This window comes from Clavelina lepadiformis, chromosome 2, assembly GCF_947623445.1.
Source record: "Clavelina lepadiformis chromosome 2, kaClaLepa1.1, whole genome shotgun sequence".
Classification (NCBI taxonomy): domain Eukaryota; kingdom Metazoa; phylum Chordata; class Ascidiacea; order Aplousobranchia; family Clavelinidae; genus Clavelina; species Clavelina lepadiformis.
This window is the reverse complement of record NC_135241.1, coordinates 20,128,197-20,145,558: the sequence shown is the minus strand read 5'-3', so window position 1 is coordinate 20,145,558 and position 17,362 is coordinate 20,128,197. Positions and strand designations below refer to the sequence as shown.

At 39.1% G+C, this 17,362-nt stretch overlaps 2 protein-coding genes across 12 annotated transcripts in view; both read left to right on the top strand.

Moving 5' to 3' along the window:
- LOC143445096 (rho guanine nucleotide exchange factor 11-like) overlaps window positions 1–15,561 on the top strand; it is a 34,535-nt gene extending 18,974 nt beyond the window's left edge. For 6 of the 11 annotated variants that reach the window (XM_076943949.1, XM_076943950.1, XM_076943948.1 and 3 more), the window contains 31 exons: window positions 3,542–3,700; window positions 3,971–4,063; window positions 4,286–4,393; window positions 4,489–4,590; window positions 4,701–4,743; window positions 4,872–4,954; window positions 5,129–5,283; window positions 5,413–5,451; window positions 5,557–5,659; window positions 5,787–5,916; window positions 6,430–6,732; window positions 7,485–7,617; window positions 7,816–7,935; window positions 8,169–8,301; window positions 8,657–8,812; window positions 8,964–9,140; window positions 9,295–9,420; window positions 9,524–9,644; window positions 9,748–9,851; window positions 10,126–10,209; window positions 10,401–10,485; window positions 10,597–10,758; window positions 10,917–11,035; window positions 11,124–11,206; window positions 11,551–11,620; window positions 11,731–11,802; window positions 11,874–12,021; window positions 12,106–12,737; window positions 12,821–12,904; window positions 13,707–13,752; window positions 13,997–15,561. In XM_076943949.1, the coding sequence (XP_076800064.1) occupies window positions 3,542–3,700; window positions 3,971–4,063; window positions 4,286–4,393; window positions 4,489–4,590; window positions 4,701–4,743; window positions 4,872–4,954; window positions 5,129–5,283; window positions 5,413–5,451; window positions 5,557–5,659; window positions 5,787–5,916; window positions 6,430–6,732; window positions 7,485–7,617; window positions 7,816–7,935; window positions 8,169–8,301; window positions 8,657–8,812; window positions 8,964–9,140; window positions 9,295–9,420; window positions 9,524–9,644; window positions 9,748–9,851; window positions 10,126–10,209; window positions 10,401–10,485; window positions 10,597–10,758; window positions 10,917–11,035; window positions 11,124–11,206; window positions 11,551–11,620; window positions 11,731–11,802; window positions 11,874–12,021; window positions 12,106–12,737; window positions 12,821–12,904; window positions 13,707–13,752; window positions 13,997–14,211 (4,188 nt within the window). In that variant the 3' untranslated portion in view covers window positions 14,212–15,561. Of the gene's footprint in view, window positions 1–384; window positions 559–3,215; window positions 3,356–3,541; window positions 3,701–3,970; window positions 4,064–4,285; window positions 4,394–4,488; window positions 4,591–4,700; window positions 4,744–4,871; window positions 4,955–5,128; window positions 5,284–5,412; window positions 5,452–5,556; window positions 5,660–5,786; window positions 5,917–6,429; window positions 6,733–7,484; window positions 7,618–7,815; window positions 7,936–8,168; window positions 8,302–8,656; window positions 8,813–8,963; window positions 9,141–9,294; window positions 9,421–9,523; window positions 9,645–9,747; window positions 9,852–10,125; window positions 10,210–10,400; window positions 10,486–10,596; window positions 10,759–10,916; window positions 11,036–11,123; window positions 11,207–11,550; window positions 11,621–11,730; window positions 11,803–11,873; window positions 12,022–12,105; window positions 12,738–12,820; window positions 12,905–13,706; window positions 13,785–13,996 lie in introns of those variants that run through there. The other 5 variants (XM_076943957.1, XM_076943958.1, XM_076943953.1 and 2 more) reach the window with 5 other exon arrangements.
- A 792-nt stretch (window positions 15,562–16,353) lies between these two features.
- On the top strand, window positions 16,354–17,093 carry LOC143447041 (uncharacterized). Its single transcript, XM_076946962.1, has one exon. The coding sequence runs from the start codon at window positions 16,389–16,391 to the stop codon at window positions 16,992–16,994; it is 606 nt and encodes a 201-aa protein (XP_076803077.1). The 5' UTR covers window positions 16,354–16,388; the 3' UTR covers window positions 16,995–17,093.
- Window positions 17,094–17,362: the final 269 nt, after the last annotated feature.

Here is a 17,362-nt window from a genome sequence, read left to right as displayed (position 1 = left end):
CTAAGCATGCACTAAGAACGTTTCAGCCCAATCCCAATCTGTCGTTAAAACTTCGTGGCCTAACAAGTTTGCTGATCTGAAGCCACGTCTACACATCATGGCTTTGTTGGGCAGACGGTGATCCCGTTTCTATGTTTGTTTTCAAATAAAAGTAGATCAATCCTTATCCTGAACATAGAAATGATTTCCCAATGTACTGGCGATTACATTGTACCAGGACACACCCACCAGCTATCGTGCGTTCATCTTTTCCAACCTATTTACATAACTTAATGTTTCATGAACTTTCCATACCACTGTTTGCTTTTGTCTCGAACGGTTATGGCACCTCGAAAAACGCCAACTACACGACAACCGCTGACTGGGAACGTACCACTGAAGATTTTGTCTCTAATGAAACAACTCTATTACTTCGCATTGGCACGAAAAAATTCAATCTTTGTATGGTGCATGCGAGTTATGTTAATGGTTTCTAAGCTATGTTAGTCGGTCTGTCAGTGGATAGGAAATATTATGCCCATGCTTTTGCTCAACCGATCGCCGAGGACCAAGCCCAAGGTATGTTTGTGCTATTCGTGGAAATGTGTAGGGGGTGCAGGCGAGTGCGGGGGGTATGTTATCTAACAGAACCTTCCTTTTAAGTTTGCACAGTCAGCACTACTCACGAATTATTAAATCATCAGACACAGCAACGATTATGGAAACCTTTTGCACTGTTAGCTGTGCGAGTCTCGGGCGTTGGACGAAGTAATTAGTTGAGGTGCCAGCAGCTTTTAGCAAGGAAGTGACCATTTAACTGGAAGTTGGTCAGGCAACCGTCGTGAAACATAGGCGGTTAGGTCATGAAAAAAGTTGAGTATCGTTACTAATGTTTAAATTGTAGCTAAATTTAGCTTTCGGGTTCGGTTAAGTTTAATGTGTGGTAACTTTAGAAACGAGAAACAGTGTTTCGATGGTTCGACGTTTTCCAGTAAAATAGTGACAGGTTTTTGTCCAACCCGGAGATTTGTTTCCGCAAAGTTGTGGATGAGCGTAACTTGTATTCCCACCTCTATTATTGTGTATGAGAATTACTTGCCGACTACCGTGTGGTTTTATAATAGGATTTGATTCAAATCCCTAGAGCCACTGTTTTTTGTTAAGGGAGTAATAAATAATGACTAACAGTGGTATTAACGAGTGTTTCGCCTCGAATTGGCGGGTTATGGCCTTCGTTGTTCTTCTGCAGGTAGGCAGTTGCCGCAGTTCATTGTATTGGAAACAACTTTAGCAGCGCGTTAAGGAACCTGAATTGTCAGCATTAACTTTTTGAATTTGGTAACGGTTGCTTGTTTGCTTTCGCTATTTAGCATCTAACAATACTGTTATCTGATAATTTTACGAAAAAAAAATTACCGGAACACCTCATAAGACACACAATAAGAAAAAGCACAGCATAGTGCTGTATTGTGAGGCAATTCCGCAAATGCTGTTAGAGTACTAAGCAGAATACTCATAATCATAGTGAGTAATGTCACTCGTTTCAAAAATCTCTTTCTTCAGGTTGAATTGGCGTCACCGAAAACCGGTCTAATCGTTATGGCAAAGCAGACACACCATATTAGCGAGTGGTAGACTGATAGTGTTAAATGCTGGATATATTGTCGTGAATACTAGACAGCAGGTCAGTAGCAAACTTTGTTAAAGGCAAGCGCTAATGACAGCAGTGATTTCAATTTGCAAAAATTGTCTCTTTGTTTTCAAGCGAGCGATAGTGTATTGCGTCAGTGCTTACGGAAATACCACAGGGTGGTTTGCCGTTTCGCTTGTTGTCATTCAAGGTTTATTTGGGTTGGTAGGATCAGTTGATAAATGCAGGACTGTTACATTTATTATCTTTGTTGCTGTAGAATCTACAGCACCTATCTATCTATCGCCAATCTACATCTACAGTGTAGATGTTTAACGAGGTCATTGCGTTTTACATTTGAAAATAAATTTTTTGCGTCCAGCCTTGATTTGTCTGCGAGTCGTCTTTTATAACATTTCGTATTTGAACTGTGCTGAATGTTTTGTCCGCCGCTAAATTAAACCTGCTGTAAAAATGGTAACGTTGGACTTTTTTTATTTGTCATTTGGGCGGTATTAGCTTCAGTGTCAGCCTTCTCCCCGATGGCAAACAAACTCAGACGCGCGTAGCAAGCAAGCGATGGTCTTACACTGGAGATGTTTCTCTTTTTGTTGGAAGAGAATAGACCGACTTTATACTGACATTAAAACGTCATCCGATTAATATTATTACGTACTTGTGTGAGTGGAGTGCTATAGCCATTTTAAACAGCACACCCATGAGTCCACTGCTCTTGTCACGATAAATTAACGACTTAACTACGCTTACGTCATGTATACACATTTTCCTTGTAACATGACGCAATTTGGCTTACATATTAATAGAATCTGATCAATTTCATTGTGGTAAAAACGCACCCATTTACAGCAAATACGACGCTACGCTAATGCTATTTTTTGCTCGGGAAGGAATCTGTTGCTTCGTGGAAAAATGTGTGTTGGCAATTGCATGTGGGTTTTTTGCTGAGAATGTGAAAACATGCAAATTTCTACTGTCGTAGCATATACTTCCTTCAATGTTAGGCGTATGCTGTAAGGTTTCATAGGTCTTGCAATTTGCATATTGATACTTTTAGTTTTACTTTGTTTAGATCATTCGGGGTCGTTTCGTTTTAGAAACCTTAACGCCTTCATGTCAGCTTTGTTAAGTTGATGAATTTTACACAGCAAGCCACTTCCTGTATTGTTAAGTCTCAACAATGCGAATTGTAAGGGAAGTTGTTTCCCTGCATACGGTGTACAGCCTAAATCCCTAGTTATTTTTGGGTACAGGATATTTCTGATATTTATGTTGTTGTTTAAGCCTTGCTATCTTGTTATGCTAGCCCTGTGTACACTTTTAGCTGATTGCGACATTACAATTTTCTTATCATGGTTATTTACAGTAAAATGTTAATCAGTGTGGTTAAGCCAACAGGCAAGCAGCACACCGTTCACCATTAATGCGGTGTGTAGTAGTGTCCTTTAGCGAAAACATTTCGGGGTTGTAGAAAATGTACGTGAACTGGCAGGGTTGCCCAGTTAATAATTAGTAAAAAACATGAGACGTTTTTCAATTGGTGAAATATAAAGCCATTTATTACTCTTACGTATTGTCACAAGTATGTGCTTCGGTAAACATCACTTTGTGTTGTGTGATGTAGCATTTTTGATAGGTTTGTTTACTAAATGGGCTCTTTCTTTTGTACTGTCCGACTTTATCTAACTCCTCCCTGGAAAACACACAATATTGGACATGATCATAAAGGTTACTTTAACCACTTCAATGATAATTTCTTATGTGACTTACTCTTGCATCCCATTCATTTTCACAGTACCTTGTATTCTTGTTGTAATTTAACCTTTTCTTGGTTTAAGAGTAGTGCAATTTCAAGAGATGACTTATTGTCAGGCAACGTTTGCAAATACTTAACTGCAGCATCTTCATCTCCAGAGGTCCAACAATGACTCGATTCGATCACGGAGATCGCAGACTATGAACGATATTAATCTTCAATCTGATGCACCTGCAAATGTGATATCAGCCGAAGAACAAACCACTATGGACATACTGAACGAGTTTCAGCCAAACAACCCCTTTATGTGTCAAGACGTATGTTCTTGATCTATTGCTGTTTTTTATTTAGGAGTTGCTATTTGAGTTATGATGTTAACATTTGATTAAATTTGTTTAAAACAATTAAAACTTTAAAACATCAGGCTACCCACTTTCTTTTATAGCTGTACATTCAGTTATTGATTTTTATTTGTGATGTTTGTGTATACACATAACTATTAATAAAGGTGCTTGCTTTGATCATGCAGCAATATACAATTCAGAAGTTTAGTGAAGCTTATACTTATTGTTTGTATAAATCTTAAGGCCACACAAGAGGATGGCGGGCCGTTAACGCCACAACAAAATAAAGAAATAATGAACTTTGAAGAAGACGATATTGTGTCCACTTGCACCACCGTAAGATGTGTTGGCTGTTATTAATGACTAATGAGAGTTGATGACATTGTTGAGGCGTTAGCTTTTTTTCTTCACTTTGCAACTGTGTTAAATCTATAGTTTATGTGCAGTGATAAATCTTAATGCTAACGAAAGGAAATGAAACACTTGTTTAGATAGGAAACGATTGCTGCAAATACTTTTTTATATTTTATTAATTTTTGATAATTTCTTGTTTATTAGTTTCAGAATCATGGCCCATTCAATGACTTGGATAAACTTCGTCAACGACCGGCTCATCTTGCTGTCTTCTTCAATTATCTAATCAGTTCTCGAGAATCGGCCAACTTTGTAAGTTTGGATTTTGGATTGTGGATCTTAAAGCAGTATGTATAAAAAATGTTTATTTTCAAAGTTCATTTACAGATTGTCATTTACAATTGCAGCTATTATCACTGGCTGTTGAATCTTATCGCCAATTGTCAAGTGCTAAGGAAATGACAAAGCAAGCTGAAGCTATTTTCAAAACCTACCTTGCATCCAGCGCTGTATGTGTTCAGTCACGTTCATGGAGCTGCTAAATATTACAATAATCGTTACTAATAGCTTAATCTTTATCACTGGTCGGAAAAATTCACCTGCATTATTTTGTATTTAGCCTCTAAAAGTTGATGTTGATGAACCAATCGTTCGCAGCATTCGTAAGTGTTTGTCTCTGCATTTACTTTCGATAATGTTCACTGCTTTTCTCGTTGCAAAAGGTGCATGAGTATTCTATAATTTGCTAAAATATTGTTATTTTCCATAACATGCTAATTCCTTTACACAGAGGGAGTAATTGGTGCAAAAAATAACCCTGAAGAGACACTTCGTGGCTTGTTTGATCCAGCAGTTCAAGTGTGCAATAAGGAGGTATGATCTGTGGTTTGTCAACTCGCCAATTGTTATACAGTTGTGCTATGTTAAATTCTTGCCTGTTTGCTAAATACGCAAAATCTTGACTGCTAAGATCAGAGCTCAAGTTTTAAGCATGTAACCTTCAATCAAATGGTTGCATTTTTATTGACGTCATCAAATGTTCAACAGATACGCAATCAGCTTAGCAAATACCGTGAGAAGCGGGAACTGGGTTTAGGGAATTTAATAGGGGATGAAAAACTTCCCACAAATGACAATCTGGACTCACAACAAGAAGTTAGAATTGTGGATGAAGTTATTACACCGACATTGAACGAATTAACGTATGTGCTACTGCTCTAACGTATAATAGAATGCATCTTTATGAAAATGTTAACCTTGGCTTTGTTAGTTAGCTATTGTTGTGGGTTTTTGTTTCACACATGAAGTGATTTAGGTCTTAACCTTTACAGGCAATCAAGTGCCGCTGATGATATTGAGCAAAAGAAGTTGTAAGTTTTTAACATCTAGTGTCTTTTGCATGTTAGGTCAATTTATCAGATTGCATTCAAGAAGTCTCAAGTTCTTTGCTAAATTTTGCATTTTGTGCTTAATAGGAACATCATTACTGAAGCACTGCACGCTTTCCTTGGTCAGTATGGCAGCAAGCGTAAAACCAAAATCACATCAAGAATGTATTCAATTTTACGACCAACCAAGGTAACAAAATAACTCGCTGACTGAATCATCCCACCTCTAAACGTTTCATTTTTTTACTGTTCGTTATGGCAGTAATTCATTAATTGACTTAATTTGTCTATATTTTATGTTTATTTTGGTTATACAGCAACCACAGAACAACTTAAATCGAACTAGAATCTCTGGCAGTATGGAGTCAATACTGGACGATTCAAAAGATAAAAGATCCAGTGGATTGTTCAATTTCAAGAAAAAAGCTCCTCGGGATGTAAATTCAAGTGAGATAATAATAAGATACATTTTTTTGTAGATTGCGCAAAACAGTGGTTTCCTTACAATCTTTCATTTAAAGTCTGAAACGTTTGTACCTAAAGATATTTGCGTGTTGTATGAAACATATCCGGCTCATTTAAAATTTGCTTTAGTTACGCAATATGTGAAAATGTTTAAAATCAGTGATCTCAGTTGTTCAGAGTTGCCCATAAAATGTGTGTCTGGGTATATCTTAAGATGCCAATACTTTACAAGTAGTTTTGCGCGAATAAATTATAGCTCCTGGGTCCTATGCTTAAATTAAACCATAACATGACTAACTTTTGAGTTTACTTCACAACATTAACCATAGCTTTAGACATAGCATGGCTCTTCTTAAAGCATGGGACACTAGATAGACATAACTGGAGAACAAAATACCAGCCTTTGCGGCAACAAGATTTATATAGTCTTGCTTAAAAAGCTTGCTGTGGTTTCCTTTGTTGGTGGTGCATAAAATCTGAATGTTAATATCACAGTCGACAAGCCTCGTTCCCATCATGATCGCAAAGACAGGGAGAGTAAACGCGATAAGGGTCGCGTGCAACAGACAATATGGGAAAATTCGTCGACACCTTTAAAACCAATTAAAGTTCCCCCTTCTGCCTCTGCTGATAACCTCAGAAATCACTCTAATTTCTTTTCTGAAACTGATGAGTTTGTGACTCCTCACCTGAAAAATGACGAAAAAACAAATTTTCCTCCACAAGAGGGCCTCAGAACCAGTCGTCCAAACAGCCTGCCATCCGATGACATGCTTTCCAAAGACTGGTCACAAACAGGTGGCGCATTCGTAGTCGTTCATTGTGTTGTTGGCTGATGTTTACCGCTGCTGCTGCGTGATTGTGTGCAGTGTTAGGATGGGCTACGCAGAGTGATTGTGCTCTTTGCCGAATGAGCTATTAAATATGCATGGTCTAAATATACAGGGCTGACGTGCTCCGCTCTCTTGTGTCAATCCTGTTTATCAATTTCTGTAGACTATATTTGTCAATACCAATGGATCTAGAAAGACTATACATAATAAAAACATGCTATTGTCATTTTTACTCGTCCAGTAGATGGTAGGTCTAAACACGATATTGTCTGCCTGTAGAGCCATATGATGTCGATTTTGCATGTTAAATCAGTGAGTTTCATACACAGTATACCAACAAAAGTTTAAAAACGTTGTTAGCTATATACTAACGTTACCTGTAAAGCAATTTTGAAAATAACTACTATGCTTAATTAATAATTTGCTTTGGCAGTATACTAACCATATTGAATGGCCCATTGATTTGATCATAACTATTTTGCCTGATGATTTTAAACGTGGAAGGTTTAGTGATGATTTCCTAATTTGTGAATATGTAGCAATTTTTGTACATTTGATGTTCACAACTTAATGCAATACCATGACAGGTAGTGAAATTGCATCATCGATTAAAAGCATACCACAGCCGGTTAATCCTTTTTTAATTCTTTGTATTTTTTCTCCTCGGAATAATTTTGTCTTCGTGGAATATTGAATCAATCCTTGTTCATATTTCAGTTACCATCCAACCTCCCCCACAAATTCATGAACCAGTCATCCATGATGCTGAATATCCAGCAAAAACCCTCCAGGAAGAAAGCAATGAAAATGGTTCAGACGATGGTTCCTTGTCTGTAGAAGGACCAAGAAAGTAAGACAAGGCTTTAGAGGCTAATTGTAGACCTACAATATTCTCCACGTACCGAGTCTTTCATTTTCACAGTATTAATGATTTTATAGGGTAAAGAGATGATTAGTCAAGGTGTAGTAGGTGTTACAGTTTCATGTGGAATGAAAGTTTTTTTTACTTACCGTAATTTTTGGTCCTACCGAAACTAAACTTCTTTAGACTAAGAAGTCGATCGGGAAGTTTCCGACGGCATCGCGAGGAGGAGAAACGTAATTCAGGTTCTCACAAGAGTCACAGTGATCCAGAAAAAAATAAAGTTGAACAAGCGATCCAATCTAAGTATGGGAAATTTTTATTCTCCCATTAACTTGGAAGTTATACCAGCTGTAGCCATCTAAGCTATAAAATGCAGGATCTATTTTTGACTTATAGTATGCATAGATAAACCTATTATCTGTTTGGATTGTTTCGTGATGATTTAATTATCCATGAATATTTCGGCTTTTTTTGGAAACCAAATGCTGTTGCACAGAAGCTGAAATGCAGTGAAATGCAAAATCCTTGTTTTTTAGTGCGTCTTATGATCATCAGGAACAGACATCTCGTCATTCAGTCTTATCAAGCACCGACTCCATTCAATCTCTTGCTCTTCCTGAAGACCAGCGAAGTGCTGTAGATCTTGTCGGCCTGACCAGTGATCCAGAGGTATTGAAAAACACGCTAATGATTGTACCAGCTTTTTTTGCTAGTTTTGATAATCTGGTAGTCACTTATTAATTTCTTAAATAATTTTGGTATACAGTATTACTTAAGAGTTATATTAGGTAATGATTGACTTAAAAGATTTTGGTCTGGTTGCCACTAGGGCAAGTAAAGTGTGTTTTGCTGATTGTTAAACTTTGATTTCAAATAGTCTATACTCTATACACATTTATTTACCTTTATTAGTGCATAAATAGTCTGCTTAAAAATCCCTTAATTATCACATGTATTAAAGGTTCACATTGTTGTCTTGGTTTAAACATCTCCAATTTTATCTGAATTTTTTTTTCATGTCCAGATCAACGTTGATGCTTCGGAGCAGCATTGGTCTGACCTGGTGCCACGGGCAACCATACGTTCCATAGACACCAAGGAAAGAAAACGGCAGGAAGTAATAAACGAGTTGATATACACCGAGCAGCATCATGTCAGAGATTTGAGGATTCTTGAGAAGGTGTGTTCAAAAGGTTGTAAATGCAACGATATGGCTACAATGCTACGTCCCATACATGAACACAATACACCTTTTGTTAAGCACATCGCAGCAAGTCATACAAACATCATCAATCTGGTGTATGCTGACAGTTTCATTTGCTTATGCTTAGGTGTTCTATGAGCCTTTGCATATTGAAAACATGCTCACTAAGGAGGAGTTGAACCAGGCTTTTCCCAACCTTTTTGAGATCCTGAAGCTGCATCGGGAGTTGAATAAAGATCTTCAGGAGGCAAAGGAACGGGATGGCCACGTAGTGAAGCATATCGGAGATATTTTATTGGACCGGGTAAAGCATGACTTTATTCTACTTATAATTGCATTCTGGTACTGTACTTGGTGGTGAAATTCCATAAGTTTTACGAGTACATGCGCTGTCATATCACTTTGAGTGAAGGTTGTATAACGACTGTTGTTAAGCGACGTTGCGTGGCAATTTACAGTTTGCCGGCGAGGCTGGAAACACGTTCAAAACCGAATGTGCAATTTATTGTGGAAACCAGTCGACAGTTTTGAGTCTCATAAAGGAAAAATCAAAGAAAGAAGCAAAATTCAGCCAGTTCATGCAGGTTTGATGCTTTAGGAAATCTGTTGTCATAATGTTGCGATTCTGGTCTCCGATGAGTTGTTTTCTTTTTTTCTTGATTGACGCGTATGTTTATGTCATCGCAGGAAGCCCAAAGATACCCTATTTGTCGTAAACTCCATCTCAAGGATTTTATTCCGATGGAGTTCCAACGACTCACTAAATACCCCCTCCTGCTTGAAAATCTCATTAAAAACACAAACAAAAGTAAGTTTACAGTGATATGCTTAAATAATGCTGAAGTCTTTGCCTACTTCAAATCACCGTCACTTTCGTTGTTGCATTGTTAATTAATTACTGTTTTTTTTAGAAAAACAAGACGAAGAATGTGGGAAGTTGAGACAAGCTTGCGACCGATGCCGAGATATTCTTGCGTTTGTCAATCAAACAGTGAAAGAGGCAGAGGACAAACAGGTTTGCCCGTCTCTTAAATTATATGCTGGGATGGTCATTGCGATGTTGTCACTGGCAGTGTTTTAAGGTGTTTTTGGAGACTGGAACGGCGTTTTAAATTTCTGCAATGGCCTCTTAATGTTTGTTGTTTATACTTCGGCAACTAATGCGAAACAATAGCAGTTAATCTTCAAAAGTGGCGGTCGCCAAAGTCAAACCTTAAAAGAAAACCTGGTCACTGGTGTGGTCAGTATACGTGAAATTTTGTATTTTATTTCTTTCTAAATTTCTGCAGAAAATTAAAGAACTTCAACAAAATTTGGACAGATCACCGCTGTTGAAATCTGGCAATTCCAGTGACATCGTAAAGGCATACAAGGTAGCCCAAAGCAAAAATAATTGGCATGTTAATTGAAAGACTGGAAATGTTTGAATCGAGTAAAATGGATGTCACTACTTCAACAATAATCGCCAAATATTTGCGGGATTTTTACGTTTTCAATGCAATTAGACCGGAGTCCGATGGCGGTAGTTGTTACTATGTCTTATTGTTGGTTTTATTAATTGTAGAACATTGATTTGACCTGTTACCCTATCGTTCACCACGGACCATTAACTTGGCGAATCGGACAGATGGACAAGCGAAAGGAGCTAGGTGAGTGGGTTGAAACGTAAAGACCAGTTTGACATCTGAAAACCTACGATACTAATAACAATATTATCAGTAAAACTTAACTTGAATTAATTTTGCTTGCATCATCGCCAGCACTTCACTGCATTTTGTATGATGACATCATGGTACTCCTGCAGAAACAGGACGAAAAATACGTCCTCAAATGTCATGGTACATCGGCTGACAAAACGTCAGGCGCCACACACGTTCCATTCATCGCCATGGAAAAACTCATCGTTCGATCCGTGGCCACAGGTAGCCCGCCTATTTTTTTTTAAGATGAATTCCTGTTAAAGTTTATGATTCATTGTTAATTGTAGCTTGGTCGTAGTTGTTGGTTAAGATTTGATATATAAGCCTCTCATCCTGTGGTGAATCTTTCGAGTAACCGTAAGTGTATTCCGTATTTGCAGACAAGCGGGCTTTCTTCGTCATGACAACATCTGAAACTGGTCCACAAATGTACGAATTCGTCGCAACCTCCACGACTGTTCTAAAACAGTGGATGCAGTATATACAGGAGACCTCAAAGGTTGTAATTCATGGCTTGATTTTCGGATGCTAATATCTCCGTTAAAGACGACGGTCTTTTAATAAATCTTTATGGTGCCACGATACAGGTCGCCGCTGTTGCGTCACATGACCGTAGGAAAGGATTCTCGATTCCGAACTCCTCAAGATACGATGATAACCCAGAACCAAGGTAGATTGTTAACAACGCACTTACCATATCTATCTAACACGATAAGTAAGTTTTACAAATCTGTGGGTATGCCGGCGTACATGACAGAAATTTAGTGAATGGCCATATATGCATGACTGGTATTTATCATTACCATTGTAAAAAGGCCGGATCGAATCCTTACTTGTGAAGACGGACATCCCACAACACTTTCAACCTTATTTCTAGCACAAATACAATTTTCTTATGTTAGAATTTACAGTTAAAATCATACCTACATTGCTCTGACGATATGATGGTGGAACAAACATGCTGTACCTCGCACACCTGTAAGCATGCCCGGTAACTTTTATGTTTTTGTTTAGTCCTGAGAAGAAATTAGCGGGAGAAGTGCTCGCCAGTCATCCAGATGTTGTTGCCAGTGAGCAATTGCCTGTAAGTATCACAACAGCCTTATGAGAACCCTTCTTGATAAATTACGAGTGGTTTTATCGCGTCAAACATGTGTTCTTGGTTGTGCTGATGGTTTTCATTGTCTCTTGCAGCTTTCACCCGAACTCCCACCGGACATTGAACAGAATCGCGTTTTGTTGGAAAAATTCCAGAGTAGTCAGGAAGTAAGTTCAATGATGTCGTGGTTCTCGTCATGGCTGTGGATCAGCAATGATGGCAAGCTCTTCTTTCCCAGGTCATCCGAAATGCGCTCTCCAGGAAACACAGCATCCTTGCCAAAATGTCTGGCATAGAGGAAGGCGATCTTGAAATGGTCCTCGAGATGTCGTCCGTTGATGATGAAGTTGATCCAAAGACCATCGTATTGCACACCTTGTTATGCGGTGAGTCTTCACAAGACGACGAAGCTTTTTGTTTAAGGAATATCTTGTTATCAGTTTTCGAGATTGTGTTTTTGATAATTCCAGTGGATAAAATCACCGGCTTGCTAAACGACTGTGTCACTCCCGAGAACACCATTGTCAAGCTTCGCTCCGTTTCCGAAAGGAATCAGAGTTCAAACCGGCTCTCTGCTGAAGTTCTAGAAACTGGTTACCATAGCGACAGTGGTGTCACCAGTCCTTCCGAAAGGTGGGCGGATCCAGTTTCCCATCCCTCATCTCAAGAGGAACGCTCCCCGTCACCGGCACAAGTCTCAAGATCAGAAACACTAAATTCTATATCAGAAATCCCGCGCAGCGAGACGATTTCAACCACGCCATCTGACGGTGAAGAATCCCCGGTGCATAAATCACAAGGCGGCCAGGCGCTGGACGAACCCGACAGTTGTGAGGGCGAGCAGTTCTACGAAGCAGTAGATCAGCCACAGCTTGAAGAGACAGTAGAAAACGGAGCTGGCCTGAATAGCCCGGCAAAAATCACCGACAAATTTCAATTTGAAACGCCGAATGCGCTTGCTGTACCCGAAGACAACACGAGTGAAAGTTCCAAATCGAGACCGACGTCCGGCATTGACCTGCTGGCCAGGACCGACGCCGTTCCGATTAAAAAGCTCATGGAAATATCTGTTAATCTGCAAACGCAACTAACAAAACTAATGGTAAGTTGGTCTTAATATTCATGGCTTGTTAAACCATATTACTCATGGCACAGTAAGCCCCTGACAATTTTGTTAAACTTCAGCAAATAACCCAAGAAAATGAATCGGATCGGAAGCGACTGGCCGAGGAAAATCGTCAGCTTCGTGAAGAACTTGAGAAAATGGAGGTACGCGTTCAGACTTATATTTCAAAACACACGCTCACGTCAGTATTTGGGATTACTACTTCATAACTTCTTTCCGTTCTGGCCGGGAACACATCGATATAGTTACACAGTGATAAGCCCATCATGCATGAGGTAGCAGGTTAAATATAAAATCTTCTCGACAATTCCAAAGTCTTCGAATAATTTTAAGAGTTTAGTTTATAATTTATAGTTTTGGATAAAATTTGTTTTCTGGCTGTATTCAAGCAAGCAGTTTAGAAATTATGTTTTGTATCTTGATTGTCCAGCTTTATTGCAGTGGTTTTTGACTTTTTTCGTGCTTAAAAAATGTTTAGAGTTTTCTAGCGCTCATTAAATTTTAAATTTTTAAAGAGTGAAATAGCTAATTGTATTTCAAAAAGAAAATTCTTTCCATTCAATTCATTCAGTCTTTTCAACAATAAGTTTTGTAAACATAAGTAAAACCTATCGCGACGAGTAGAGTCACCACAAAACTCGGATTAAGTGCCTGTGTCTGTCGTCAAAATCAAATGAACCACCGGTCACATTTTGTTATTAATTAATTATAATTGGAAGTTTCACTCCCGTGCGCCAGCTCATGCGTCCGGTTTCACTGGCTGTCACTGTCGACAGTTTTGTAGGTTTCGTTTTTTTTTTCAAGGACTTTGCCGGTTATAAAAAGTTACCTGGCAGAACTGCTTGTACCTCTGATTGGGAAACTCTAATCCAGTGATAACCCCACGTTGAAGTCATTTTTTCCAGCGTTGATAGAAATGTTTTCAAAAACCTATTTTGATTTCAGAACGAAGGCAGCCAGCATTTACCGTCTTATGCTGAGGTTCTCCAAGGTCGGTCTTGACTTGCAGTGGAGAGTGCAGAAGTAATTGAACATTTGAATTTGCCCGTAGTAATTAACGGCATGTTTAATCGCATGGATTTTGTCAATCTCAATCAGGCCTTGTTCAATTGTTATTGAAATGAACACAATCGAACACAAATGCACATCCAATTATTACAGCACAATTGTTGCTTATGGCGTCGTAATAGCGTGAGCTTTCGTAATTGATTGCGATGTTGCAATTTTCGTTTTAGATCAATTGTCTAACAAAGTTCCTTCCGTGACGTCACCAACCGGAACCCAACGGAAACCTGACGTCGCCGATGGAAATTCGATGTCGTCATTAGCTAAAGACGTCGAGCTTGTGCGGAAAAAACTCAAAAATGTTCCCTGCAGCGTCTTTACTTCCGAAGATCGAAAAGACACTCCTCCACTTCCACGCAAAACTCGACGATCTACCGGTTTTTAAAGACGTTACTAACCCTCTAATGACGTAGGGCGACACCCAGCTGGTCTGGCCAGTAGCTTCGCCACGGTAGTTTGGTACTGATGCTATTTCTGTTGTTCCGGGCGCATCTGGTACTTCTACTTCGGACAGTTCGAACTTACTTGACCTCTCTTGTATGACGTGACAGTATTTCCCGCCGATTTTTCGCGTTGTTGTTTTGGTTGGTTTTTGCTTTTTATCTTGAGCGTAAGGGTTTAGCATGTCACTTGCTAGTTAAGCCCCTCGTATAGTGCTCAGCGCGTTCAAATGTGCCATTTTGTTTTTTGGCATAGTTTGCCAACTTTTACCATTTCCGTAGATATTTTTTTTAGAAATCTATCGTTGAAAACAATCAAAGTTGTCTTTTTCCATTTTATTTTTATGCAACTTTTAAATCCTGGAGTAGTAATTTCTTAAAATCGCTATATTAGATATGTTTGAACATTTTTAAATCACGGTGTCTAATCATGATGCGACCGGCCTACTAGTTTAAGCGGTATCTGGTTGAGTCGTTAAAATGCAAAACCTATGAAATGTTTTCTTTTTCTAACCTTTCTCATATCAACTCGCTCTAATGCCAAGAATTCCAGCGCCTTTCCACCTTTTCGCATTTTATTTGTTCACTGACGAATGCTTTTTTGGCTTCTTACCGTGTCGCGTGCTTTGCGTTGCAATATCGATCATTGTTTAGCAAAAACAGAGCAAAATTCACCTTTTTTACGCCAAATAGTTTAGGTTTGGATCCCACTTTTTGTTCATAGCGCTCCACCTTTCATCTGTATGGTAAAATGTCTATCTAGCGGTTTTACGCATTTACTCATACAAGGCAGATCTTTCAAAGGAAACATTGCGACTTTTTAATTTTTACAACTTTGATCTTTTAGTCGAATCGGTGTACTAGTGTGTCCATTTTTCTTGGCCTTGGCTGTCGTCCTATCGTGGGGTCATTGTGGAATCATGTGCATTGTGACGTCACAGCTTACCTTAGCAATGAAGTTTAAAAACAACATTTTTTTCACTCCGTCAAAATCACTTTGATTTCGCGTGGAATTTCGCTGCATTATTTTGTCGTATTTTAAATCGATTACATATTTGTATATTTCTGTTTTATGCCTTCATGCGAATCCGATGAGATGACGCGTCTCAAGGCTGTATAGATTAATTTTTAAAATATCCGCTTCGTTTCAGTTTGATTTCAAGTTTTCTCAATGCGTTGATCACACGCGTCGCTTCGGTGTTTTTTGCTTGTACGATTCGCGCCATTTTTAAATGATCGTTACTACGGTGGCGCTACAGTCGCTGCTACCAATACATTCTAAATTATTAATTACACCTGTCTGTGTGGCGCGGTGTTCATTTAGACGTCAACGGTTAAGGTGTCACCAAGATTACTGTAACATTGACAGAATTGGTGAAAGACGATATTTCCAGACGTTGGGTACATCCGTCGAGCCTACATTTCCTTGTTTGGCAGTGCTGAGAGTCATTTCCATATCTTGCAATTTACATTGAAACCTTGTATATACAAAGCACAACATAATCATGAACATTTTGAAACTCAAAACAACACTTGGTGTTAGTTGGTAAACGTAATTAACCTGCGGTAGATATCATTTAATTGCATCTACAAGCTTCTTATTTGCATTAAATGAGAAATCTGGAAGTGACTGAGTATACTCACAGACTTACATTAATATTTCCAATTTACGCACGCTACACATTTACCTGCCGAAACAGTAAAAATTACCAAAATTTGTTTGATTTCAGGTGTTGGATTCTCTTGTGACGTCACAAATTCATTTGTTTTACATTGAGGACAAGTTCCGATTGAAATCTGAAAGTTACCAACTAAATTATTTGGTTTAATTGCCATTAGGCCTACTCCTTTTTCAATTTAATATTTAAAAGCAATTTAATAGTGTCTATGTTGGTTTATTTGTCGCTCCAAAAAATTTAATCATGAAAAAGTTGTTTAATTAAAACTGAACCAAAAAATTGCAACGAAAACGGTTTTCTTGTGACGACATAATTTTATAGTGTGACTTCACAAAAAAAATAATAAAAATATCGTTTCGACGAAGTCCAAAATAGTATTATATATATTGGGCCAATGGCGGTTCTCCAATTAGTAGTTACTTTATTGGTAAAGTAGTGAAGATATGACGGATTCACCAGATATGACGCCTGCTACCTCGGAGGAGAGTGTTGCTGTCCCAGAGCCATCAGGACGCCGCGGAGGAAAACATGCGGCCTACAATGTGATGGTGAAAAGGGCCATCATCAGTTTAAAGTCAAAGAGTGGCTCCTCCAGGAAAGCAATTATCCGACATATCTGCGCTCACAATAGCGTTAAGAAGGGCAACTGTGTACGCGCTACTGGGCGTGCCTTAAAGCGAATGCTCCGATCTGGACTCATTTACAAAAACAAAGGCGGAAGATTTAAGCTCACAGGCAAAGGGCGTGGCCTCAAGGCCAAAAAACGCAGGCGACGAAGAAAGGCCGGTGGCCGTAAGGGCCGTCGTTCCCGCCGCCGCCGCCGAAAGGGAAAGAAGAGCAAGAAAGGAAAGAAGAAGAAGTCCAAGAAGGGAAAGAAAAGCAAAGGCAAAAAGAAGGGACGCAAGGGACGTAAGGGTCGCAAGGGACGCAGACGTGGTCGTCGCGTACGCAGAAGACGCTCACCCAAACGCGCCAATAGACGCAGAAAAAGTCCTAAACGCAGGAGGAGTAAGAAGGCAAGGAAGGGAGGAAAGCGAAGAAAGCGTTAGATTCTGATGAAACCGAAATTATTCCCACAAAAAATTGAAAACACAAATTTTCCCCTGGAAATAAAAAGCAAGCCCTGGCACAAGAACAGTATACGCGAATTTCGGGTGTCTTTTGGTCGAAAACTGTAGGGACGTGTAGGACGTGCAAAATCGAGGAACGGTACCATATCTGCGGATAGGTTAAGATTCTATGGTATTTAAAACCAAGTAGGCCGATAGTACCTTGAAGTGTCTCAGTCCTATATGGTCGAAGACGGTATAGGAACACGAATGCTCATTTGCTCAACTGTGACGCACGGCGGAATACGACCGTTCAAATCAGTAAAGTTGTCTTTCCAAGAATCCCGTTATAAATACAAGTCATTCTC